The sequence below is a fragment of the Solanum dulcamara genome, chromosome 4, assembly GCF_947179165.1.
Source record: "Solanum dulcamara chromosome 4, daSolDulc1.2, whole genome shotgun sequence".
NCBI classification, from domain to species: Eukaryota; Viridiplantae; Streptophyta; class Magnoliopsida; order Solanales; family Solanaceae; genus Solanum; species Solanum dulcamara.
Genome location: NC_077240.1, coordinates 80,279,210 through 80,307,014, shown reverse-complemented (window position 1 = coordinate 80,307,014; position 27,805 = coordinate 80,279,210). Strand labels below are relative to the sequence as shown.

General features: G+C 33.3%; 2 protein-coding genes and 3 non-coding genes across 6 annotated transcripts; 4 read left to right on the top strand and 1 right to left on the bottom strand.

Moving 5' to 3' along the window:
- The first annotated feature begins 2,702 nt into the window (after positions 1–2,702).
- Positions 2,703–9,661, top strand: LOC129887839 (uncharacterized). Its single transcript, XM_055963070.1, has 10 exons — positions 2,703–2,807; positions 5,134–5,213; positions 5,307–5,416; positions 6,043–6,161; positions 6,260–6,357; positions 7,514–7,601; positions 7,718–7,852; positions 8,083–8,188; positions 8,871–9,013; positions 9,226–9,661. The coding sequence occupies exons 2-10, from the start codon at positions 5,152–5,154 to the stop codon at positions 9,268–9,270; spliced, it is 906 nt and encodes a 301-aa protein (XP_055819045.1). The 5' UTR covers positions 2,703–2,807; positions 5,134–5,151; the 3' UTR covers positions 9,271–9,661.
- A 1,145-nt stretch (positions 9,662–10,806) lies between these two features.
- Positions 10,807–17,328, top strand: LOC129887838 (serine/arginine-rich SC35-like splicing factor SCL33). Of its 2 annotated transcripts, none has more exons than XM_055963068.1 (6): positions 10,807–10,924; positions 14,046–14,208; positions 14,571–14,648; positions 15,564–15,731; positions 16,026–16,151; positions 16,850–17,328. In XM_055963068.1, exons 2-6 carry the CDS (start codon positions 14,066–14,068, stop codon positions 17,097–17,099), a joined length of 765 nt encoding a protein of 254 aa, XP_055819043.1. In that variant the 5' UTR covers positions 10,807–10,924; positions 14,046–14,065; the 3' UTR covers positions 17,100–17,328. The 2 variants fall into 2 exon arrangements, with proteins under 2 accessions (XP_055819043.1, XP_055819044.1); XM_055963069.1 differs by having other exon boundaries at positions 10,828–10,849.
- Positions 12,988–13,067, top strand: LOC129888154 (small nucleolar RNA Z102/R77). Its single transcript, XR_008766580.1, has one exon. It is a non-coding gene; the product is annotated as a small nucleolar RNA Z102/R77 (small nucleolar RNA).
- LOC129888153 (small nucleolar RNA Z102/R77) lies at positions 13,323–13,400 on the top strand. Its single transcript, XR_008766578.1, has one exon. It is a non-coding gene; the product is annotated as a small nucleolar RNA Z102/R77 (small nucleolar RNA).
- Positions 17,329–27,731: 10,403 nt separating the features above from the next.
- Positions 27,732–27,805, bottom strand: TRNAM-CAU (transfer RNA methionine (anticodon CAU)). Its single transcript has one exon. It is a non-coding gene; the product is annotated as a tRNA-Met (tRNA).

Sequence of the window (27,805 nt, the reverse complement as noted above, 5' to 3'; positions counted from 1 at the left end):
TCCAATTTATGTATCATACTTGTTTTATAGTATGTCCTTATAAAACAATATCGTCTTTCAATTTCTAAAAATATTTAAAATTATTTTTTTGTATTTAATCTTTTCATGAAATAATGTATCGTGATGCTGATGTGTAAAATCTATTTCTAGATTATAAGTTTCAAAAGTCAATATTTTTTTATTAAACTTTGTATATATTAAAATAGTATCATATAAATCGAGACAAATAAAATATCACAAAGAAGTAAAAGTAAACCCCAAAGTTATGAATTTTGAATCATAACCTTTTTTTGTTTACCTAATTTTGAATAAATAAATTAATAATACATATTAAATATTTATGAATATCCTATAATAAATATAAAATTAAATTAAAGCTACTAAATTTTATCGATCTAATAAATTTTATTATGGCTCCTTCTCACAAATAGGGAACTATAGTATATAAACTTGTAGGGTTGTGGTTGTGGTTTGGAAAAAAAATGAGGGAGACTTTGATCTTTTAATCCACATTCCAAAAAAGAGTTTAAAAAGAAAATGACTTGTCTAGGAAGTATTTTAATTAGTCAAACAAACAAAGAGCTTGTCAAAGCAATTTCTTGAAAATGCAAAGCAAAAGTGGGAAAACTTCCAAGAAAAGGATGAGCACAATGCATAATCAATTTCTTTTTCTCCAAATTTTAGAATTGACTAATTCAAATTTGAATCAGAAAATTTAACTTTCAAAAGTTAAACATTTTTTTATATAAAATGATTCCATATCAGAACTTGATCTCAAATGACTAATTTATTTTTTAATAAGTTTATAGATATCAACTTTTCCTTTCTTTCCGAAATTACTTGCGGGATTTATTTGTATTTATCATTGCAATTATCTACAAAAAATTATTAATTAATGTTAGCTAGCTAATACACTAAATTACTAGGAATAGATAAGGATTGGGGGTTGTTGATTAGCAACTTGCCCATGTGAATTCTAATACTACAACTTATTAGTAAATAAATAAATAGAACCTCAGTATTAATTAAAATTAGTTTATGATGTGGAGAAACCTTTTTACAAGTTGCAAATAACACAATAGAGTTATTTACTGGTTTATTCCTCTTTTTATAAGTAGCTGACTTTGTGTTGTTTTCTATTTATTTTGTGGGCATTTTTTAAATATATTATTTTGAATGATGGAAAGTCAAATCACTCTTATTATATCGAGTAAATCTACATAACCTCGAGTAATAATTAGATTTACAGTTAAATATTTATAAATATTTTAACTCAGTGAAAACATGAAAGGTCAGACCATAAAGTTGATCTTCGATCAACAGGTAATACAAAAATTAATTTAAATGATAAAATAGGTACATATTTAAAATGTTCAACTAAGATAAAAAAGACGATCATCTATAATTCAAAAATCATTTCGAACCAATTAATTCAGTTCTTCTTTCATTGGTTTTAATTTTAGAAAATCTACAGAATATAGCAAACATCAATATATATTCAATATGAATAGCTAAAGTTTACACTTTTTATATTATATGAATATAATTAAATATTAAATAGCAAAGTTTATTATATACAAATAATAATTTTTAATTTTTATACGTAATTAAATAAAAAATGTAATTGCAACACATTTAATGCTAGCTAATCAATTACACGGTACATGTGCACAGTTCCCATTTTTACCATCTTTCCATCTTTTGCCATATTGAAGGTTTCTCTTTCATGAATATCCTTATATATAATAATTTTTTTTAAAAAAAAGTTCCCATATTTCCATTAGAATCAAGATTATCTTGCACAATTTCAGTAGTGATTTTAATATATTTGAATACATTTGGATATTATTTTGAGATTTTTGTGTTATGTTATATTTTATTTCTTTGTTAGGTTGCACAATGTTTCAAATTTCTGTTTAATAGCAGAGGTATTTATATATACACTATATTATTTTATTTTTAAGTATAATGTATCCAAATATATATACATTGTATTATACTACCTATTTAATACATTAACACAAGAAGTTTCTATAATGATGGCTGCTATACCATGTAAAAGTATTCATATATACTAGTATATATTGAATACAATTATTTTGCGGTATGTTCCTTATTGGGTGTTGTCCAATGTATAATATTCTGCTCAAAGTCAAGACTAGATTGCATCATTAATATTTTAATATAATCACACCTATAAAAAATACTTGTATGTACTTTTGAAATCAAATTATGCATATATGTTAGTATATATTGAATAAAATCGAAATAAATACAGTGAATATCATTATGACCCCCTGAAGAAGAACAATGTAGACAAAATAGTTTTATCCCAAAATAGGTAATTAATAGTTGTTAATTTAATAATGGAAAATTAAGAATTTTTGGAACGTAAATAAGGAGATGTCAATTATAGTACCTGAATTTTTACCTTATTTACTGCATTAGTTATATGGTTGTATTACTATATAAATGAATTAAAAGAAAATTATACACAAACATACAGCGAATTTTGGATATAAACTATAGTCACTTTTTGTAAATAACATATTTATAGCTATTGAAATTCAATAACCCTATAACTATACTTAATTTTAGTACAAAACTATACTTATATTAATCGGTTCAGTTGGGACAAAGCCCAACATCCTTAAAGCCCAAATATTCAATTACTAATATTTTAGCCCATACCCGTTAGGTTAACCCCATTTGAACAAATTAGGTCATTAACTATTTTCCCTTCCATTTTTCCAAGTTGAGCTGTAGTAACTGTGGAGAAATTCAAACGCGAAATTGAGTGATAACTGGTAAGATTTTGTATATGTTCTACAATTTTCAAGCTAAATTTTGATGTAATTTTTAGTGAAAGTAATTGAACTTTTTCTTGTGTAATTTGTAAGATTTTTGAACGTGGTTTATATTTTTCTTCCATTTTTATGTAAGAGGCACTATTCCTAAGGTTGTCAAAATCTGTTTTTCAGCAGCATGAGTAGATTACTTTTCTTTCATCTTCTGTTAAGTAATTATACTATTTTGTGGAAAATAAATAAGTAATGCAATTGCAATGTCTGTTAGACCCTAAGTAAAACATATGGATTTGGACTTCAGTTTTTCTTATTTAATCAAAAAGTGTACATGATGGCCAGTATGAAACAAAATAATTGAATTTCTTGAAAAAGTTCTAAAGCCAAAATTTTAAAAAGGAGTTATACTTTTTTATTTTTTATTTTATTTTTTATTCTCATAAATTCTAAAAAAAATATTGTAATAGATTATAATTTAATAATTATTTTTTTCTTTTTCAATTGATACTATAGCATTTCTTTGTAATATTTTGTAAGGCAAGAATAAATATATATAAATTATTGAACGTTACATAACAAGTTTGAATCTCTTTTATTGATTATAATTTTGAATTTTTTTTAATAGAATCAATTGTTATATGAACTACCAAAATTTTTATCACTATATTGAATATAAGAGTATCATTTTTTTGTTATATAATATTTCGTAATGCTTTAAATTACAAAAACCAATGTTATAATAATTGTTATTTTTAGAACACATTCAAAGTTAAAGACATTTAAATTTAGTTATTTGATAATTTAATTAGTCCAATCTTAAAAGGTTGAAGACAATCTTACAAAGCCAATATTATATGGTTACGATTTCTTTTATTAGACATAATTTCAAAAATATGTGTACATAAAAATTTCAAAAATATGTGAATTAGACATAAATTTTTTTATATTCTACTTAGGTTTTTCCGTGCTTCTCACAATATTAACATTTTACATTGCCTTCATCGGATCTGTATGTATCTCCTCCATTTTTGTCTGCTCAGTGCTTTTGGTTCTTGTTTAATCGGTCGAATTTATTTCTTTTTTGTGCATCTTCGGTATGTTTTCTTATTTCATCGAACTGAATTTGGGGATTTTTGGTTCTTAGTTTTGGGGCATTTAGTGGCTTTAGGGTTGTTGGGAAGGAAAACATAATCCTTACAGTATTTTTTTTTTCTTCAAGAGAATTCTTTTCTTGTTCCTTTGTTTTTTAACATTTGATTTTTCAAAAGCAACTGCTCAATGACCCCTTTTTCAAAAGCAACTGCTCAATGACCCCTTTTTATGAACCTACAAGCAGAGTGCAGGGGAGCCACCTTATGGTTAGGGTTTCATCCGAACTCCCTTCAGCGGAAAGTTATACTATTTATATATGGTTAAAATAATTTTTTATGTATATGTAGTAGATGTCGAACCCCCTTCGACTAGTTCGTGTGTCTACTTCTTCAAATTTTGAAACCTCTTGATCAAAATCCTGACTCCGCTAGTTATATACATCTTACCCCTACTACCTTGTGAGCTGGAAAGGTTATTTTCAATAGACCATTGGGGAAGTGTACAGAAACCTTACCCCTAGTTCCTACTACCTTGTGAGATGGAGAGGTTGTTTACAATTGATTTTCCGGTAGCCTTTGTATGGGAAATTTAAATGAGAAAAAGCAAACCTTTCCCCTACTATGTGAGGTAGAGGGGTTGTTTGCGATAGATCTTCGGGTGACCTTCTGTATAAAAAATGGTTTGAATTAGGTATCAATTTGTTAGGAAGGCAATGAATGGTTGTTTGACACTAGAAAAAAATTACTCCCTCCGTTTTAAAATAAATGTTGTTTCACAAAATCAAGAAGGTGTTTATCTAAGTAAATAGAATTTTACATAACCTAGAAACCATTTAAGAGCTACTTCTTTTTCATGGCATTTGATTAAGGATAAGTTAGTAAAAACATTTGTTACTTTCTACGAGTGTGTAGTTTTCTTAAGGGTGTGCCCAAGCTAAAAACACCACTTGTTTTAAAATGGAGGGATTAGTATTTGTATGTTAAACAGTGGTGTGCTAAGTGACCTTATACTATCAATTTCAATGCATTGAGTTACTTTCCCTTTGTTAGATGAAGTAATTTATTGAGTTAGCTTCTATATTTCTTCTACATTTGAAGTTGTACTGTTAGCATTGCTGACTTCTACATGCAAGTAATTCTGAATGAAAGACAAGTTAAGCATGTCGTATATTACTAAAGAAATTAGGTTTGAATTTTTCCTCTGCAAGTATTCTGAGTTTGAATTTGTCTCTAACTAGGTTTAGAAGTGATAAAAGATGCAACACGATGAGGTCATATGGCAAGTTATCAGACACAAGCATTGCAGCTTTATGGCCAAGTGAGTTCTTTTTTAAGTTTGAGTTTCACTTCACATGCCATCTGTTTGGCATGAGGCCTTTATTTGATTTCCTTTTTGTTGCAATATTCACAGGATTGAGACTGGGATATTTTGTCGAAACCCATATAATGTAACTGGGATTTGCAACCGTAGCTCATGTCCTCTGGCTAATAGCCGGTATGCCACCATTCGGGATCATGATGGTACTGATTTGCAGCTTATTTTCCTGCAATTCTTGAAATGATATAAAGATGCTATAACTTTTCTTTAAATAAAAGAACACACAAGAAGGTAGCTGCTTTTTGAAGTTTCAGGTAAAAAAGGAGGAAGAAAGGCAAGTAAAAATAAGTAAATGGTTGTCATCGGAATCCTAAGGAATACAGGATATGAGTTAAAGTTCTGGTTGGCTGTATATAAGAAAAGTTTTTTATGTAATCTCACTAATGAATAACTTGGCTGCAACAGGAATTACCATATGCTTGGATTATATTAATTTAATATTTTTCTTCTGGGTTTTGAGTTATGAATCATGAGGTTAACTTGAAGTTTTTGTTGATGGGGTTAGCCAATGTGGTCGTCTAAATGTTCTGATATTTATGGGAAGCTGTCTAAAGAATCTAGTCTGGTTTCGTCGAAGGGTTTTCCAAGATTGCTTCTTTCTGTATATTTTTAGTGGAAACTGGTACTCAGTTAATCTTAAGAATGATTGGGGGATCTCTTAAGTCTAATCATGTACTTTGGTAGAGTTAACTACAATTTTCTTTTGGATCTTCCAATGAACTCAAGTTGGTGTGCATTGCTTATTTACTTGTTTTATTGTGCTATGCAGGAGTATTCTATTTGTACATGAAAACAATAGAAAGGGCTCACATGCCAAACAAGCTTTGGGAAAGAGTTAAATTGCCAAGAAATTACGAAAAGGCTCTGGAAATCATTGATAAACATTTGGTAATGAAATTAACTTGTTTTTTACTTACTGCTGTATACGTATTGTTCTTCAAATCAATAACTTCCCTCCTCCTTCCTCTCCCTCTCAACTACCACAGATGTACTGGCCAAAGTTTCTTGTGCACAAGGCAAAACAAAGATTAACAAAAATGACTCAGATGCGAATAAGAATGAGGAAGCTTGCTTTGAAAACAAGGTTCGACCTCCCTTCTAAGACACTTAAATATATATACACTTGGTGATTTATTGGCTTAAATTTACTTTTTACGGCCTTGAGCATTACTATAGAAGAGATTACAGGTGGATGCTTCAAAGTTTTAGATTCTCATTTGTTTAGTTAATCTGCGTCTTCATTACATTTCACCTTCTGTCGCCCTTCTTCCAGAAGAAGGAATATAGAACAAGTAATTTCCTGGCTTGCTAATGAGTAAAGGTTGGGAGGACTGCTGAGATGCGGTCCAAGTAGACTTCTTGTTAGATGCTCATCTAACAATCCAGAAGTGAAAGGGAGTGCTTTGCTTTGTTAAAAAAGTGTGGGGTTGTTCTGCTTCATCAAAAGCCTTTATTAATTACATCTTCAATAACCATACCAATGGCCTGCGATATTGGATAAGGACATACCCATTGTATGCAGAATCATAATTATCCCAGCTTATCCAGTTAGAAAAGTTTAGCTGCAGTTTTTACCCTTACGTTCCAGGATATGCAGCTAATCATCCATGAAAGAATCTGCTATGATAAGTTTCTTTAAATTGCATAGTTATTGCTACGGACATCATTTAACTTGAGTTAGACAGTTCAAGTAACCTTCCTCTAGGATTATATCAACGGTTATTACTTCTGGCAAAGGCGTGGATATCCTTTTATCTTCCCATCCAGATTATATACAACATAATTTCCATAGCTGTAATAGCACTATGCTAGTATGTTCTTATCAGTATTTGATATGATAATGAACTTTTTAACAGCTGGGTGGTTTCAAATTCGTTTAGGGGGCTTAACCTCCTTATCAGTATTTGATATGATAATGAACTTTTTAACAGCTGGGTGGTTTCAAATTCGTTTAGGGGGCTTAACCTCCCATGTCAATTAGGTGTTGGTAGGAGAACATTTCTTTTCTCCTAATTCAAACTAGTACTTAAAAAAAGCTTGCTTTTAACCCAAATAAATTAGTGATACCAGTTGTGTTTTTGAGATCATAAACTCTCCTATCAACTTTCGATTAGGGACTTGTTTACTTCCATTTTGTGGTTCCACCTCCTCTTTAGGAAACAGATCTTTGCTTATGGATGTTTGACTGTGCACATGTTTCTGCACTAGCTAGTATATGTTTTAATTTGTTGTGTGTCCAGGGAGAAGATAATGACCACACCAAGGAAAGAAACAAAAAGGGAATCTCGGCGACAGGAAAAGGCTGAAAAAGCTGCTCTTCTCGATAAAGTGAGTTTATGCTTGTAATTCGTTCCTTTTTGTTCATGGTAGCTTTGTTGTCTTCTTCCTGCTCGGTAGGTCATCTGGCAATATCCTTTACAATTTATGGCATTTGTATTCTGCAGAGTATTGAGAAGGAACTGCTAGAACGCCTTTCAAAAGGAGTGTATGGAGATATTTACAATTATCCTGAGCAGAAGTATCAAGAGATTCTTGATAGGGAAGCATTGCAAGTGGCTAGTGAAGAAGAAGACGAGGAGGTCTTTCTCAAAAACTTTGTGATATTTTCTCTTAATATTCCTTGTTTTACTAGGTTTTCCTTCCTCTCTTGGTTGCTACCCACCCTCCATTTTGTTTTTTGGGGGGTTTGGGCTGAGGGTGTTGTGACTCCAGCTGGGAGCTTGGGACTACCTTCCTCTGGCAAAACTTTGGCTGATACAGTGAGATAGGTCAATTTATTCATTCTTCTTTTAATGACTGAAATAAGCAGGAACTTGAAGTAGAATATGTTGAAGGCTATGAAGATCTTGAAGAAGAAGATATCGAAGATTTTGATGGTTTTGGAATTAGAGACAGTGGCTTGGATGCTGATACCGGTAAATTTCTTGATAGATGTGCTTTCCTTTGCACATCCTGTCCCCCCTTCCCACTGTTCCATTAGTGCAATTTATTATTGAGCCTTTAGTGAGGAGGCAATGCACATATTCAACTCAGAACTAACAGCCCCAATAGGTTTACCAAAACACCAGGAAGTAAAAGAATATGTATTTGTATCCATGTGACCAGGAGGTCACGGGTTCAAACCTTGGAAACAGCCTCTGACAGAAATGCAAGGTAAGGCTGCGTACAATAGATCCTTGTGGTCGGGCCCTTCCCCGGACCCTGCGCATAGCGGGAGCTTTAGTGCACCGGGCTGTCCTTTTTATTCTTGTGATGATTTGTAAGTGTTTGGACAATACTTGGTTGAAGTGGAAAACAAAGAGCATTTGGAGCTAAAAAAGAGTACTAGCTTGAATAATTCTTGATGAAGGTTTCAGCTTGAAGAATTTGTATCGGTCACATCCTTCTGGTGTATTATGACTGATACACGCATTTTATCTTTGGCTGAAGCATTTATTCATGTCTATTGTTGTGACAAGGTTGTTCTAAAATCCATAATTGTGAACTAGTGGTGTAATATCAGATTCTTGTGCCTCTTATCTTAAGCTTGTCTGGTAATGTTACTCCTTGTCTATGCTTTATATATGTACTTGTTTGATGTGGGAATCACTCCACCAGGAATGGATGATGACGATGAAGACGACGAAGAGGCTGTTACAGTTCATCGGAAGAGCGGTAGAAAAGATTCTGCTTTAGCTAGAAGAAGATCTGAGAAAGATGATCCAAGTGCCAAATCAAAGAAGGCAAAAGTGCTCGTGGAGGTAAAACTTATTAATGCATAATCTGTTTCCTAACATACAATAGACCCTTGCGATAGACCCTAGTGGTCCATCCCTTCCCTGGAGCCTGTGCGTAGCGGGAGTTTAGTACACCAAACTGCCTTTAATTTGTTTCCTAACATGTACTACTTTACTACACACTTAAGTCTTGTTTTTGTTTTGATTTTTTCTTTTTTTGGGTTATTATCTCCTAGGTTGAGCATGACGATACAGGTGCAAGACAGACAGCAGTACAATGAGAGCTTGCTTTTTAAGTGGGACAGTAAAAGGATTCGGTTGGAAACAAATGTTACGCGAAGAGATGCTATTTTTTTCCTCAAAATATGCGTAAGACTTTGCTTGCTAGAACGAAATGGACATATGAGCGAATGAGTTGGAACTAAATTTTGATCTTGTGAACAGATTTTGTGGTAATTATTCATATGCGCGTATTCGAGTGGATAATAGAGAAAAAACTCTTGGGCCAAATCTATTGATTTGGTTAGGCCCATAATCAGCTTGGATTGTGATCGTACTTAGGCCCATAACGCGAATACTGGAAGAAATGATTTTGTATTACTCACATCGTTACCTTATTTTTCCCTTCATTTTGCCGTTGCTTTATGAAAAGGTTCATTTTATTTTTAACAACTGATTTAGTGTGATTGTAATGTTATTTTATTTTTGCCCTCATATTGCCCTTGATTATAAGCATTAAATTATTATATTTACTCTTTACGTACCTGCTTTTATAGTCAACTTTACCTTGCACTCTATTTTTTCTTCGTAATATAATAAACAAATACTTCATATGAAATATTTATACGCTACAATTAGAAGAGGATCCATTTTATTTATTTTTTAAAAATTTATATGTTCTGGATCACAATTTATTTTTTTATTGGTCTTTGAATAGGAAGCCGTTTGGATGGGCTTAAAAAAAGTAATTTTTATGTATGAAGTGTTTTTAGAACTTTAAAGTGCTGAAAGTTATTTTTATAAATAAACAGTTGAGTGTTTGGATAAAAGTGCTTAAGTGAAAAAAATTATGTGAATTTTAGGGTTAAAAGAATAAAAAGGGTAGTTTGGGAATTTAATTAAAAGATAAGGGATATAAAAGTAATTTTCATGGTCAAAGAAAATGACTTTAAGCACTTAGAAAAAAAAAGTTAGGAATCTTAACTTTTCATTTTTGACTGACTTTAAGAACTTTCTGACTTAAAGTTAACATTAGGCAAACACGTCCAAAAGCTGAAAAGAGGCTTTAAGTTGGTTAATCCAAACGGGCTCTAGATTATTTGTACATATTAAATACAAGGGCATAACTACATTGATCCAATTGGTTACTCGAATACTATTTGTTGAAAAATAATATTATGCATATTTATGTCAAATTAACTTCTTAGAGATTGATATATATGTTGCTCGGACTTTTCAAAAATGACTATGAGTGTGTGTTTGATTCTCCAAAAGTAGTATATTTTGAAGGATTCGATACGAGTGCGGCATCAAAAGTGAAGAGTCCGCGCAACTTAAATAGATATATACTAAAGTTTTTGAGCACCTTTTTAAAACCAAATTTAGAGTTGCTAGATTTTGCTTACTCGTAACTATCAGTAACAATACATTATAAAACGATATGTAACAACGGTGCAAAAGCATTTTGTATAGGGGAGTGGGGGTGGGGGAGGGGGTGAATTTAAACATAATCAAACTTTTTGGGTACAAAAATGATTTTCACCCAAATTGAAGACCATGAATGGAAAACTAGACAACTTTATATAACCCTCCTTTTTCCCTTCAATTCTACCAGAAAGAATCTGCGTTTGCCCTAATAAGGTGCAAACTTTTCTCTATCCGCCGTCACTCAATTTGTGAATCTATACTTTAATTCAGCTTGTTCTTTCTTTCTAGGTATAAGAAAATCCCCTCAAATCTCATATCTATTGATTCTTCTAGTTCGTTTTTGTTGAAATCTATCGTGGTTTCTGTAAATCTTGTCGTTCTAAGGTTTTAATTATTTATTTAGCATATTCTCTCTCTTGTCCTTGTGGGTTTTGCCTATAATGATTGTTTGTAATGTGGGTATGTGTTAGAATTGTTAATTAGCTTTTTGATTATTGCAAGTTGGGGTTTTTGTTGGAAGATCTTGTGAGCTGAAATGGACTAATCACCTATTTCTATGCTTTTTCTATTTGGGGTTTTGCTTATAATGATTGTTTATTATGTGGGTATGTGTTTGAATTTTTCATTAGCTTTGGATTGTTGCAAGTGGGTTTTTTTGTTGGAAGATCTTGTAAACTGAAATGGACTAATTGGTTATTGTTAGTTAGCTTTTGGGTTGTTGCAAGTTAGGGTTTTTTGGGAAGATCTTGTGAATTGAAATTGACTAATCATCTTGTATACTTGTTCTATTTGGGTTTTGCTTATAATGATTCTTTGTAATATGGGTATGTGTAAAATTGTTAAATAGCTTTAAGGTTGTTGCAAGTTAGTTTTTTGTTTGGAGGTCTTATGAACTGAAATGGAATAATCATCTATTTCTATACTTGGTTCTATTTGGGGTTTTAGTTCAAAGTTTTGTTTGATGATATGGGTATGTGTTAATATCTTGATTGGTTGGAAGTTTGGGTTTTGCTTATAATGATTGTTTGTCATGTGGGTATGTTTTACAGTTGTTAATAAGCTTTTGTGTTGTTGCAAGTTTGGTTTTTTGTTGGAAGATCTTGTGAACTGAAATAAACTAATCACCTATTTCTACTGTGTTCTTTTTGGGATTTTTAGTTCTAAGTTTTGTTTGGGGACTCGGGCATTTGTTAAAATCTTGATTGGTTGAAAGCGTATGTATTTTTGGTGGGTTGTTTGTATAGATTGAGTCCATAGTGTAGAGTGTGGTTAGGTGCTAAACGCTCTATGCTTTCAAATTTTTAGCTTTCTGGTCTTTTCTGTTGTTTAATTGCTTTGTGGTGTTGTAGATCATTGAAATTGATTTTTAGGGTTGAAGTAGTTGAAAGTGAGTTTTATGCTGTTATTCTAATGGGGAAGTGCTGAATCTTACCTTATTTTCCTTTTTGTTGATTGTATTAGCTTTAAATGGTCCTGCATGATGAGTCTATTTGATATTGATCATTGGGAATTTAGATATACTTGCCTGAACTAGTTATTTGTGTGTATACATTTTAGATATATTTGCAAAAAACTTGCATCAGCTTTTTTGTGTTTCTTTAATTTTGTGAAAGACAACATATGGAATCCACATGCACATTGATTTTCTTTAAAACTATATTATGCTTTATTTGGTTTTTCAATTTTTTGTTTAAATCTTTATTTTGCTCAAAGCACACCTTTTATGAGGTGATGATGCCATTTAATTTTTTTATGGGCGTTAAAGAAGTATGTGATGATCATTATAACTTGGAATGCTGAAATGACAGCAACTTGTTTTGTATTCGTACTGTCTGATTACTTCTGCAGCATCCACCAAGATTGTTTATTTTGGGTTTTATATTTCGCTAGAAAAACCCGAGTCCCGGTCAACTGTCCTTAATTTTACTTTATAGGTATTTGACAACATTTTTTAGTCTTCTTTGCACTTATACATATGATTTGACAACATTTTTTAGTCTTCTTTGCACTTATACATATGTTTTAGTTTCAAACTGAACCAGAATCTGTTAGTGCACTCCTTGAACTTCCTGTTATTTGTTATTAAAAATCATTCTTTTTTCTTGATACTCAAGAGAACGAGATGATGAATATTATACTGTCATGACTGTTGTATGATACCATTCATCGTGTATTCGTACTGGCTGATCGTTCTTCTTGAATTAAATTTTGTTCAGATTGTTTATTAATATCTGGTTTATATTTTTATTTTGGTATTTGAAATGTACTGCTTGATCTATGTACTCTTTGAGTATCTGATACCTTTTCAGTCGTATTTATGTCTCACATTCTGAACCAACCATCATTGTGGAGAATGAGATGATGAGACTTATACAAGTTTGATAGCTGATATGATGGCATATTATCATGTATTAGCTCTAGCTGATCATTCTCTATTGTGTGCCTTAAATTTGTTTCCTGTGTGTTGAGTAGACTTGTTATTGCATTTGATTTACATGCAGCAATGACCAGTTGATCTCTGGCTTACACAAGACACACACACAAAATTTATAATATGCACTGTAGTGTGTTCGTTTTACCTTTTGACATTTTATACTCCTCATATGAAGTATTTCTAAAGGCACTTTTTTTTGCGTGTTTGACACACTTCTCTAACAGGAAGTAGTTTAATATAATTGTCGATTGAGAATGATATGATGAATTTCATACTAGTGATTGCTGATATGATGGCATTTTATCATGTATTAGCTCTAGCTGATCATTCTCTTTCTGTCCACTCTAATTTTGTTCCTTTTTTTGTCTTGACATCATAATATCTCAGCTCTTAACTTGAGTAGTTATTTGCCTGGGTTTCTTCACATCTGATAGCAAATATTGGGCCTTTTCCCCTTCGTTTTGTTGTTGGCCTTGAAAGAGACTTTTTTTATGGTGCAATCTCATGTTTAGTTAAATAATTAAACTAAGCTATAGCAAGGATGAGAGTAGTTGGGGAATATTTACTGTACCTTCTCTTATTTGAATAATCTGAGTAGACATGACTTGTCTTTTCAAGTAGCATGAGGCTGTTTGGATTAGCTTATAAGTTGCTTATAAGCTGTTTTCAGTTTTTTAGTGATTGGTTGGCCAACTTAAAGTCATTTTGTGCTTAAAATAAGCTCCAATAAATAGTTGGATTTATTTGGATGAACTTATTTTAAGCAGTTTATAAGTAGAAAACAGCTTATAAGTCAAAAAAATAAAATTGACCTACACCTATTTTTTTTGAACTTATAATTAGTTTTCAACTTATAAGCTGACTTAAAAATAAGGCTCTTTTGTTATCATCATTCTTTTGCATCCTCAGCGGTTTTATCTAATGACTTTTATGCTTGTACAAGAGTTTCCTCACTCTTTTCTGTACTGTTGATAGATTATATTCATTCTGTAAGAATGAGGAGGAGAAGTTATAGCCCGTCACCACCAAGAGGTTATGGCAGGAGAGGAAGGAGCCCCAGTCCCAGGGGTCGATATGGTGGTCATAGTCGAGATGCTCCGACTAGTCTTTTAGTTCGAAATCTTCGCCATGATTGTCGGTATGCACTGATGAGTGCCCTCTCAAACATATAATATGTTAGACTTGAAATATTCCATGTCTTCGTTTTTCCAGTCCATTACCGAATTGCTATATCAGTTTTTAGTGATTTTTTGCCTGTCATGGCTCACATAAATATATTGGCGTTATAGAAAATACTCAGATGATTCTTATCTTGAGCCTATGTCCTTAGTGAAGCAAGCTAAAATGACAAATCTTTGGTATAGGCAGAGACAGTTGTTAAAAATTCATGTTGTTAAGATTCAATAAATATAATTCTGTTTCTTCCCTTTGTTGTATTACATTACATGTAGACTTGTACTTTGGTAAATTGGTATCCCACAGTTTACTGCTTGCATGCAGGCCAGAAGACCTCAGAAGGCCGTTCGGGCAATTTGGCCCTGTGAAGGATATTTACTTGCCAAGGGACTACTACACTGGGTGAGCTTGTTTTGCATGTGATTATTCATCTGCTCAATTCTTCTGGTCTCAAAAGGAAGAAAAAAAACAGAGCGGAGAGCAGATGACCTCTCTCTGTGACCAGATATTCTATATTTACAGTCAAGCTCCGTTCTGCCAAAAAATTAATATTGAATATTTTGTTTCCTCTAGCACACACTGTTTGGTACTTTCCCCCTCTTAAAGGTTTTGCCTAAATTTTGTTTTGCTGCTGATGCTATAAAAAAAAATAAGTTTTTTTTTTAGAAAAATTGTTGGTTAATTCTTTTTGTTGTTACAAACTGGGCTGTGCTTTTATTAAATTGTGAAATTTAGCAGCGAAACTTAAGAGTCTTGAAGACTTCAATCAAATTGTAAGCATTCTGTTGACACATTGAAGTATTAAGAGTTCTTGACATCAATCAAGTAGTAAGAGTTGAAGGTGATGTTAATGGTAGTGAAGATTTGAAGGAATTTGGATTTGAATACAATGTGAAGATTTCAAGATTTCAAGTCTTGAAGAATTTCAAGTCATCTTTAAACTGATACATTCAAGGTCAGCAGCCATGTGCTTGCTTATGTGCTTATGAAGACGTTATATTTTGGTGGGATTATTTGAATTTGTACTGTTTTTGAAACTCTTCTTTGCTTTCCTCAATGTGTCTCTCTTAGAATCTCAATTTCCCAATTGTTCTTGGTCAGTCCTTTCGGGAGTTTGGTGTAAGATTGCTAGTGCTTGAAAAATTTGAGTCTTTAGACCTTGTTGGCCTTACATTCAGATTGGGTCTTACTTTTAAACTCCCCTCAGAGTACTGTAGCTAGGGGGTCTTATATTCTGATTGCCTGCCGAACACCATATTGTTTATATGATCTCTATTGTTCTAAACCTATTCTTGTGTTACCACCTCGTCCTCACAGTGAACCACGAGGCTTTGGATTTGTCCAGTTTGTGGATCCTGCTGATGCTGCAGAAGCCAAGTATCAGATGGATGGACAAGGTTTCCAAGGTCGGCAACTGACTGTGGTTTTTGCCGAGGAAAATAGGAAAAAACCTACTGAAATGAGATCTAGGGAACGTAGTGGAAGGTAATACTTTGTATTTCATTTCCTTACATCGTATTTCATATGCTTGCATCATTTGTTTACTGTGTCTTTCTTTCCAGTAATCTACTTTGGCTTTGATATTTGAAAGTAAAACATGGTAGTCTACTTGTTGCTATAAAAGTATCTGCCCCTTCGCTCGTCTCTCTTATATTTTGTTCATTCCAGTTAAAACTCCTGCATTTTAAAACCAAAGTAGAATGACAGTAGATCTGACTTTTTAAATGATTGGCTGATTATTTTGTACTTGGATATTATTTAATTTGATTTTCTTGCCAGTTATAGGAGTAGCCGCAGCTATGATCGGAGACGTACTCCCCCTCGATATTCCCGATCTCCTCCTTCACGGTATGCAAGATCAGGATCACACCGTGACTACTCTCCCAAGAGAAGGCATTACTCGAGGTATTATTTGTTCTTTGTTTATTGAAGGTGCTCAAGGTTGTTATAATGATGCACTTCCAACAACCAGTCAGGCATATATCAGACACTATCTTTGGTATTAAGTTCAATTTTTTGTTTTATTGCGCACATCTTCTGATTCATTTAACTGATAAAGCATGCTGCCTGTTGTATGTGTATTATCCATTTGTTTGCTTGTGAAAAATTATATTTTGAACCAAGTTTGGTCCTAGGAGGTTAATCAGACATTTTAGAAATTGACATGTCCTTTGTCCTACAAGGTTTAGCCAGTAGTGTTTAATTTTGTCAAGTTATACCGGATAAAACCTATGGGACTTGAGGAATGAGAAAAAAAAGAGTGAATATTCATATTAAGTAAATTATGAAGCACAAGTACTCAGACTCCAGAGGAACAAATTCAAACTTGAAAAGGATTCCTCGCTCTCGAAGAATGAGGGGCAGGATGGATCAAGATCTTTTGTTGTATATTGAAGGAGGAATAATTGGACAATTTTTTTGAGCTGAAATGAAGGCTTAATTTGGACAGCAGGAGTATTTTCACTCTAGACCAATTGAAACTTGGGGTTTGTTCCTTTTGAAACCATACTGTTCCATTTTGAATTTGGTTCGTCTGCTTTTCTGCTAATCTCCTCTCTCCCATCTAGCTTTCACTTGATTATTAATTACCTCTCACTTTGCAGGTCAGTCTCACCTGAAGAGAAAAGATACAGTCGTGAGAGGTCATATTCACGATCTCCTGCAGGTGACCTTTCTCCTCCGCCAAATAATGGGTCAAGGAGTTGCAGCCAAACTCCAGTTAGAGAGTGCTCACCCTATAATGACAGTCCAAGGAGCCGCAGCAGAAGTCCAGTTAGGAGGGAGCGTTCTCCAGTTAGGGGTCACAGCAGGAGCCGTAGCAGGAGCCCTGGTGGTGCTCCCTACTCGCCGTGATCCATAATGTGATGTGTCTCTATGATATTGAGCTCTATATCTTTAGTAGATGAATGCTTGTAATATGGATCTCTACCTATTTGTACGACTCTTTGGTGTTCTAAACTCTTGAGTAGAACTTATTTGGCATTGGCTACAGATTTTAGACTTGTGCAGTAGACTATATCAGTTTGGATTGTTTGTGCCATTGGATGCTCTTTTACATATGTTAAGTGTGCTTATTGTCGTTGAGTTTATGCATGTTTTTAAGTGCTGTTTTGATATGTGTTGTGTTCAAAGGAGAGCGTTGAACATCTGTGCTCTCTTTTTTTCAGGACACAATATGCTCGATTCTACTTTCCAATTATATCTTGCAAGCCACCTTTCTATATATATACATCAACCAAGGAATATGAGAACTTCTATGTTCTTTGTGCTAGCAAAGAATTAAATAATATTTTATTTGGAGCAATAGTTTTCATGATTATTGAAGTTTTTTTGTGTGTGAATTGATACATTTTGATTGATCAGACATATATTTCTTCAGAAAAGATCCGGCGATCACTTCTTATCGTGACAAATGTCATTTTCTGACGCTTTGGGGGTTGCATTTTCCTCTAAGAGGCCTGCATGCTCAAGATCATAGTTGATATGCAACTGGTCCATGGCATCTTGGTGAGTGACACAGATGACGGCAATTTTAGCCTATTTTTAGTCTATTATCACCTTGAAGGAACAAGTTAGACTACTCCTGTCACATATCTCCAATTCCCCAAAACAAGTAATCACCCTATGTTGCAGCACTGTTCGCTTTCCAAAGTTCACAACTGTATGAGCATCAAGACAGTAATACTGAGAAAAATCCTTTCTTCGTGATCACTAAATGCTAAAAAAGTTATGTGGATCTTATAAAAGTTATGAATATCATTCACTAGGTAATTACATATGGTCCTACAAAAGTAGGAATCAAAACATTTTGGACAGTAATATTCACAAAATATTCAAAGGCTCTGCACATGTAAAAATGAAAAAAAAATTGAATTCCTATTTTGTGACCCCTAAAAGCTAAAGAATGTGGCGTGAATATTATAGAAGCTATGAATATCATTCACTAGGTAATGACGTGGATCATGGTGAAACTATATGTAACTACCTCCCAGGTTATAACTAAGGGTCCTGTAAAGGTTTTGCAAAGAAATTGAACAAGCGGGATCAGACGATTTTTCTCATTTTTCGTATGTTAGTTAGCCCATGAATTTTTGGTAAACTAACTTTTCGTTATTTTTTTCGAAAGCCTTACGGGACCCTCCGTAAGTATCTGGGGGATCAATACGTATAACATGTGCACGATACAAGGCGCATTCATTGCATTTAGGGGCAGCACAAGCGGAATTAGGTAATTTTCTCATTCTTTATTTATATTAGCCAATGAATATTTTGAACAACTGGCTTTCGATAAAAAAAAATTCGAAATAATTATGAAACTCTCCGTAAGTACTCTGGGGATCAATACGTGAAGTATCGACACGATCCACGGCGTATACATAGAATTTAGGGGCCCGCACAAGCAGAATTAGATGATTTTCTTATTTTTTGTGTGTTAGCTCATTAATATTTTGGTGAACTGGTTTTCGATCAATTTTTTTTGAAACTTTTATGGGACCCCCCGTAAGTATCCGGGGATCAGTACGTGTAGGCGCTCCGTACGATCCACGACGCATGCATAGCATTTAAGGATCACACAAGCGGAATTAAACGATTTTCTTATTTTTTATATGTGTGAGCCCATAAATATTTTGGTGAACTGGTTTCGGGTTAATTTTTTTCGAAATTCTTATGGGACCCCCGTAAGTACCCGGGGATTAGTACGTGTAGCCTCGATACGATTCACAGCGCATTCACAACATTTAGGGGCCGCACAAGCTCAATTAGACGATTTTCTCATTTTTTCGTATGTGTTAGCCATGAATATTTTGGTGAACTAGCTTCTGCTAATTTTTTTTTATTAAAATCCTTATGGGACCCTCTGTAAATACCCGGCAGATTAGTATGTATAGTATCGACACGATCCATTGTGCATTAATAACATTTAGGGCCTCATAAGTAGAATTAGGCGTTTTTTTTCATTTTTTTGTGTTAGCCCATTAATATTATAGTGAACTGGCGTCCAGTTAATTTTTTTCAAAACCCTTATGAGAACCTTCATAAGTATCTGGGGGATCAGTACGTATAGTTTCATCACGATCCAGGATGCATTCATAAAACTTAGGGGCTTTACAAGGGGAATTAGGCGATTTTCTCATTTTTTGTGTATGTAAGCTCATGAATATTTTGGTGAACTTGCTTACAGTTAATTTATTTTTGAAACCCTTATAGAACCTTCTATAAGTACCAGGGGATCAATACGTGTAGCCTCGACACAATCCACAGTGCATTTATAGCATTTAGGGTCGCACAAGCGGAGTTACGTGATTTTTTCATTTTTTATTTGTGTTAGTCCATAAATATTTTGGTGAACTCACTTTCGGTTAATTTTCTCCGAAACTCTTATGGGACCCTCCGTTAGTATACAGGGTATAAGTACGTGTAGCCATAGAATGATCCATGGCACATTGCATTTAGAGTCCGTAGAAGTGGAATTAATGAATTTTATCATTTTTCGTGTGTGTTAGTCTATGAATATTTTGTTGAACTGGCTTTCAATCAATTTTTTCTGAAACCCTTATGGGATCCTCTTAAGTATCCAGGGATAAGTACGTGTAGCCTTGACACTATTCACGATACATTCATAGCATTTAGGGGCTTCATAAGAGGAATTAGGTGATTTTTTCATTTTTCGTATGTGTTAGCCAATGAATATTTTGGTGAACTTCTTTCGGTCATGTTTTTTTTGAAACTCTTATGGGATCCTCCGTAAGTAACCAGGGGATCAGTAAATGTAGTTTCGACACGATCTATTACGCATTCATAATATTAAAGGGTTGCACAAACTGAATTAGGCGATTTTCTTATTTTTCGTATATGTTCGTCCATGAATATTTTGGTGAACTGTTTTTCAATGACTTTTTTATCGAAATATTTATGGGACCCTCCAAAAATATTTGGGGATCAATATGTGTAGCCTCGACACGATCCACGGCACACTCATAGCATTTATGGGCTGCACAAGTGGAATTAGGCGTTTTCTTAATTTTCATTTGTTTTAACCCATGAATATTTTGGTGAACTGACTTCTGGTCAAAAAATTTTACGAAACACTTATGAGACCCTTTGTAAGTACTCAAAGATCAATACGTGTAATCTCGGCAAGATCCACGACGCATTCATAGCATTTACGAGACTCACAAGTAGAATTATGCGATTTTCTAATTTTTCGTGCGTGTTAGCCGATTAATTTTATGGTATATGGGGGATCAGTTTGTGTAGCTTCGACACAATCCACAGAGCATTCATAGCAATTAAGGGTCGCACAAGTGAAATTAGACAATTTTTTCATTTTTCGTGCATGTTAGCCCATAAATATTTTAGTGAACCGGCTTTCGATTAATTTTTTTCTGAAATCATTATGAGACTCTCTGTAAATAACTGGGGGATCAATACGTGTTACATCAACACAATCCACAACGCATTCATATCATTTTGGAGCAGGACAAGCGGAATTATACGATTTTTTCATTTTTCGTGTGCGTTAGCCCATGAATATTTTGGTGAATTGACTTTATTTCAATTTTTTATGAAATATTTATGGTAACATCCTTATATATACTCGGGAGATTAGTAAGTGTAGCCTTGACACGATCCACGGCGCATTTATTGCATTTAGGGGTCGTACAAGCGGAACTAAGTTATTTTATCATTTTTCGTGTTTATTAGCTCATGAATATTTTTTGTGAAATGTCTTCTAGTTAAATTTTTTCGAAACCCTTATAGAACCCTTCGTAAGTATACGAGGGATCAGTATGTGTAGCCTTGACACGATCCACGGTGCATTCAAAGCATTTAGGAGTCGCACAAGCAGAATTAGTCGATTTTCTCAATTTGTCGTATGTGTTAGCTATGAATATTCTGGTGAACTGATTTTCAGTTAATTTTTTTCGACACCCTTATGGGACGCTTCATACGTTCTCGGAGATCAGTACGTGTAGCCTCGATACGATTCATGATGCTTTCATAGTATATAGGTCCACACAAGCGGAATTAAGAGATTTTCTTATTTTTAATATATGTTAATCCATGAATATTTTGAAGAACTGGATTCTAGTCAAAAAAAATTCGAAACCTTTATTAGACCCTCTGTAAGTACTTGGGGATGAGTACATGTAGCCTAGGCATGATCTATGGTACATTCATAGCATTTAAGGGTCGCACAAGAGGAATTAGGTAATTTTTCTCATTTTTCTAATGTTTTAGCCAAATAATATTTGGTGAACTGGCTTCCGCTCAATTTTTTTTCCGAAACCATTATAGGACCCTCCGTAAGTATCCGAAGGATCAATACGTGTAGCCTTAGCACGATCTACGGAGCATTCATACTCTTTCCGTTTAAAAAAATGACCTTCTTTCCTTTTTTGTCTGTTTAAAAAAAGAATGACCCATTTGTTTTGGTAACACCTTTCCACATGGCACGTTTCAGGCCACAAGATTAAAAAGCATTATTGTATATTTGACATAACTTTTATTTAAGACCATAAGATTAAAAAGTCTTCTTTATTTTCTTAAATTCCGTGTCAAATCAAACCAGGTCATTCTTTTTAAAATGGAGGGATTAGTTTTTAGGAACTCTACAAGCGAAATTAGGCGATTTTCTCATGTTTCGTGTTTATTAACTTATTAATATTTTGGTGAACTAACTTTCGTTCAAATTTTTTCGAAACCCTTATGGAACCCTCCGTAAGTATCCGGGGGATTAGTACGTGTAGCCTTAACCTAATCTAGGGTGCATTCATAACATTTAGGGGTCGCACAAGCAAAATTAGGTGATTTTTTAATTTGTCGTGTGTGTTAGCCCATGAATATTTTGGTGAACTTGATTCTAGTCAAAAAAAAATTGAAACGGAATTGGGCAATTTTTCTCATTTTTGTGTGAGTTAGCCCATGAAATTTTGGTGATACAATTTTCGATTAATTTTTTCCGACACCTTTATAGAACCCTCTGCAAGTACATGGGGGAGAAGTACGTGTAATCTCGGTAACATCCGCGGCATATTTATAGCATTTAGGTGTGGCACGAGTGAAATTAAGCGATTTTCTCATTTTTTGTGTTAGCCCATGAATATTTTGGTCATATAACTTTCGGTCAATTTTTTCTAAAACATTTATGGGATCCTCTAAAAGTATCTGGGGGAGAAGTACGTTTAGTCTCGACAATATCCACGACATATTTGTATCATTTTTGGGCCTCACAAGTAGAATTAGGAATTTTCTCATTCTTCGTGTCTATTAGCCCATGAATATTATGGTGATATGATTTTTGATCAATTTTTTTCTGAAATCTTTATGGGACCCTCTGTAAGTATTCGGGGGAGTATGACGTGTCGCCTCAGCACGATCCACTATATATTCATAGCATTTAGGGTTGTGCAATTGATTTTAGGCAATTTTCTCATTTTTCATGTGTAACGCCTATAAATATTTTGGTGATATGACTTTTGATCAATCTTTTTCTCAAACCTTCATGCGAACCCTTGTAAGTATCGGGGGAGAAGACGTGTAGCATCGACACAATCTGTGACATATTCATAGCATTTATGTATTGCATAAGCGGAATTAGGCGATTTTTTAATTTTTCATGTGTGTTAGCCCATGAATATTTTTGCGAAATAATTTTCGATCAATTTTTTTAAAACCTTTATGGGATCCTCTGTAAGTACCCGAGGGAACAGTATGTATAGCATGGGCTTGATCCATGACATATTTATAGCATTTAGGGGTATCACAAGCCGAATTAGATGATTTTTTCATTTTTCATGTGTGTTAGCCCATGAATATTTTTGCGAAATGATTTTCGATCAATTTTTTTAAAACCTTTATGGGATCCTCTGTAAGTATCCGAGGGAACAGTATGTATAGCATTGGCTTGATCCACGACATATTTATAGCATTTAGGGGTATCACAAGCCGAATTAGATGATTTTTTCATTTTTCGTATGTGTTAGCCAATGAATATTTTAATGATATGACTTTTGGTCAATTTTATTTTGAAAATTTTATGGGACCCTCAGCAAGTACCCAGGGGAGCAGTATGTGTAGCCCGAGTAAGTACACGATATATTCTTAGCATTTAGAGACCGCACAAGCGGAATTATGCGATTTTCTCATTTTTGGTATAAGTTAGCACATGAATATTTTGGTGATATAAATTTTAGTCAAAAAAAATTTGAAAGCTTTATAGGACCCTCCCTAGGTCCTCGGGGGAGCTGTACGTGTAGCCTCAGCATAATCCACGGCATATTCAAAGCATTTAGGAACGGGACAAGCGGAATTAAGCAAATTTCTCATTTTTCGTATTTGTTAGACCATTGATATTTTGGTGATATGACGTTCGGTCAGTTTTTTTTCTGAAACCTTTATAGGACCCTTTATAAGTATCCAGAGGAGCAGTATATGTATCTTCAACACTATCCACGATATATTCATAGAATTATGGGATTGCACAAGCAAAATAGAAATTTCATAATTAGTTTATCATGACTCAGTGAATAATACTTTTTGCCTCTACAGGACCGACTCCATATTTTTGGAGTTTTGGAGTTACAAAACAAGATTTGTGATTATTTAAACTTTTTGGAGGTATTAATTTATGAATTTTTTGGAATATGCCTGACCAATTTTTTTTACCCAAAATTTGTAGATCAATTCATGACAATTTATGCTATATTCCGTATTTTTACATTTTGGACTATTCGTGAGCTAACGAATATAAATTAAAGGACTTTTAATTTATCTATAATTAAATTATGAGATTTAATTATAGATAAATAAGATGTCATATTCATGTTTAGTTGTTGATCGATTATAGATAACAGACATTGTCTAGTTCGGGCACTACTCATGGCCACGGGGTTGGATCGTAACAAAAGTGGTATCAGAGCTTGTCTTATGCTTCACCCTCTTTTTTCGACATAATAATAACAAATATAGGCCCCGACATAAACATAAGAGTTGTAGGTACGTATATTAGCTTTCCAAAATATATTTATTTTCTAAAATCAAAAATTTACACAATGAGATATTCAAGAATTACTATAAGTAATGCAATTCCAAAAACGAATTTGAACACTTACAATGTCCATGCACCTTATTCCCTCAAATTCCTTATAAGATTTTATGAGGCGGGTTTAACATTCGAAGACGAATGTTTTAAAGAGGGGATGAATGTTATATTTTGTATTTATGCATCTTGGACTATTCGTGAGCTAACAGATATAAATTCAAGGACTTTTAATTTTGAATTTTAAAATGGGATGAGTATGAATAATTTATATGAAGTAAAATACATCTCAAAAAGGACCCTTGAGCCAAATCAAAGTAGAAGCCATAAAATATTTTTTTCTTAAAGTCACGTTTTCGGGTAAACTGACTTCGAGAGGCCATAACCCCTTTATAACTTGGTAATTTGGGAAAACTCTCAAAATAAAAGTTGTAAAAAATTGAAATATCTTTTCAATCATAGGTCGTGGGTCTATAGGTGATGTCTAAATAAGGAGATATGGATATTTTAAGACAGAAGGATCAAGCTGAATAGTGAATTCGGCCCAACCCGATTCCAACTCGGGTCTGGCCCAATACCCACATCATTAAGGGATGTTTTAAGCTTTCGTCTTCATTCTCAAATAAGAACATATACAGAAATTTCCACACACAAAGAGAGAGTGAGAGGAAGATCTTAGAGGGAAAAACCAAATCCGACCAAAATCCGAGTACCATGAAGAGAAAAGTGTTGTACATCACGTTGCCTTCAATTTGAGCTAAATATAAGCCAATAAGGAGAAGATTTAATTTGGTTGTTACACACTTGATGTAATATTAAAGTCTTTTTTTCCATTATTAATAAGTTTATTTAGAGTTTTAACATATTTGAAAGGAGGAAATAGCGTTATAAACTCGTTTGGTGATTTGTTGAGATTTATGGGTTAAGGGGTTATTTTGAGTGGATTAAATAGATGGAATTAGCTTAATGATTATGTATATTTGATGCTGTGGATGAGTTGTTGGTCTTGAATTTGGAGGAATAAGGTGTAGGGAGATTGTAAGTGTTAAATCCGTTTTTGGAATTGCGTAGCTTGTAGTAATTCTTGAATATCTCATTATGTAGACCTTTGATTTTAGAAAATAAATAAGTTTTGGAAAGCTAATACACGTACCTACAACTCTTATGTTTATGTCGGAGCCTATATTTGCTGTTATTATGTCGAAAAAAGAGAATGAAGCATAAGACAAGCTCTGATACCACTTTTGTCACGATCCAACCCTGTAGGCCATGACTAGTGCGCGAACTAGACACTCGTATATACCTGTTATCTATAATCAATCAACAACTAAACATGATATGTGGGGGCCACTAAAAGTAGGCAAATTGTCCACTACTATTTGTCTGCCTCCTTTTTTCTTCTCTATAAATGCCACACTTTGGCATTGAATAAAAATTGCATGCACAAAATATTACTTTCTCTCTTCTGTTCTTTTTTTCCTCTTTTATTCTCTTTGCCTCATTTTGCTAATTTAGTTTATTTTTATAACACGTTATCAGCACAAAGCTCTAATTTTATTCAGATAAATTATCTTCTATATTAGGTATATTTACTAAAGAAATTTTATTTTAGTTGTCTTTTTTATTTCTAAAATTAATTTCTATATCAATTTTTATCATGTCAAATTTATCAAAACTTGACATTTCTGAAAAAAGATTATTTATCATGGATCTTTGATACTGAAATTCACCTTTACGCTAAGGGTCTATGTGATACTATTAAATAAGATAATAACGTATCAAGCTAAGATAAAGCAAAAACAATGATTTTTTTCCGTCATTATATTCATGAAGGACTAAAAATTGAATATTTAACAGTGAAAAAACGTCTTGAATTATGGACTAATTTGAAGGATCGATATCACCACCTAAAACTTATGGTGTTACCAAAAGCCCGATATGATTGGATTCACCTTCGATTTCAAGACTTTAAAACTGTGACAGAGTATAATTCTGCGATCTACAAGGTAAGTTCCATGTTAAAATTATGTGGAGATTCTATCACTGATGATGACTTACTTGAGAAATTTTTTTCCACTTTTCACGCTTTAAATGTGTTGTTACAACAACAATATCGTGAAAAAGAATTTAAGAAGTATTCTGAATTAATTACATGCTTATTTATGGCTGAGCAAAATAATACTTTGTTGATGAAAAATTATAAAGCCCGTTTCACTGGATCTGCTCCATTCCCTGAAGCGAATGTTGTAACAACACATAATCAGTCTGAATCGAGATAAAATAATTATCACGGCCGTGGACGTGGACGTGGGAGAGGACGAATCAATTATCGTCATCATGTTGCAAATAAAAATGAGAACAATAAAGGTCCTCAAAATAATTTTTCCAGAAGTAAATCCAATATTTATCACCGGTGTGGTATGAAGGGTCATTAGGCACGTGAATGTCGTACGCCCGATCATTTTGTAAAACTTTATCAAGCCTCTTAAAAAATAGAGATAATAATGTGGAGGCAAACTTGAGTTTTCGAAATAATGATGATGAAGCAACCCCCTCAAATAAACATGAAAATATTATGGCAATTATTACTTATAAAGATGATGATTTCGCAGATCTTTCAAATATTACTCATTTGGATGCTGAAGACTTTATGAGTATTGATTGAGGAATTGATCATCTGACAGGGAATAAATCTTATAAAATAGTTACTGTTTTTTATGTTTAATATTATGATGTACTTTGTAAAATGTTTATTAAAGCAGTTCAATTTCTTAAAATTCTTATGTTGTTAGTATTTCACATTCTTATAATGTATCTCTTTTCATTTATGAAGAATATGGAAATTCTCCAGTCATCAATTGGATCCAAAATCAATTATAATGGTATGTGTCTTATTGATAGTGCTACAACACATATTAAGAGATAAGAAATATTTTTCTTATTTGATTATGAAAGAAGCTAATATTAATACAATATCTGGTAGTACAAAATTAATTGAAGGATCCGGAAAAGCTAAAGTTATACTTATTGGGGGAACAAATTTAACAATTAATGAAACATTATATTGTAGTAAGTCTCAAAAAAACTTTTTAAGTTTCAAAGATATTCGTCAAAATGGTTATCATATTGAGACTACAAATAATGAAAATAATGAATATCTTTACATTACTACAATGATGTCGGGCAAAGAGTTTATACTTGAAAAGTTACCCGCTCTTTCATCCGGCTTATACTTCACAAGTATTAGCATGGTTGAAACACATGCCATAGTAAACCAAAAGTTTACTAACTCAAATAATTTTATTATTTGGCATGACCGATTGGGCCATCCCGATTCTAATATGATGCGCAAACTAATTGAGAGTTCACATGGACACTCTTTGAAGAACCAAAAGATTCTTCAGTTTAAAGAATTCTCTTGTGCTACAAGGGTCCCATTGGCGTGCATCCAGTAGGAATTGAACCTACGAATTCGCCAATTATGAGTTGGGCGCTTTAACCATTCAGCCATGGATGC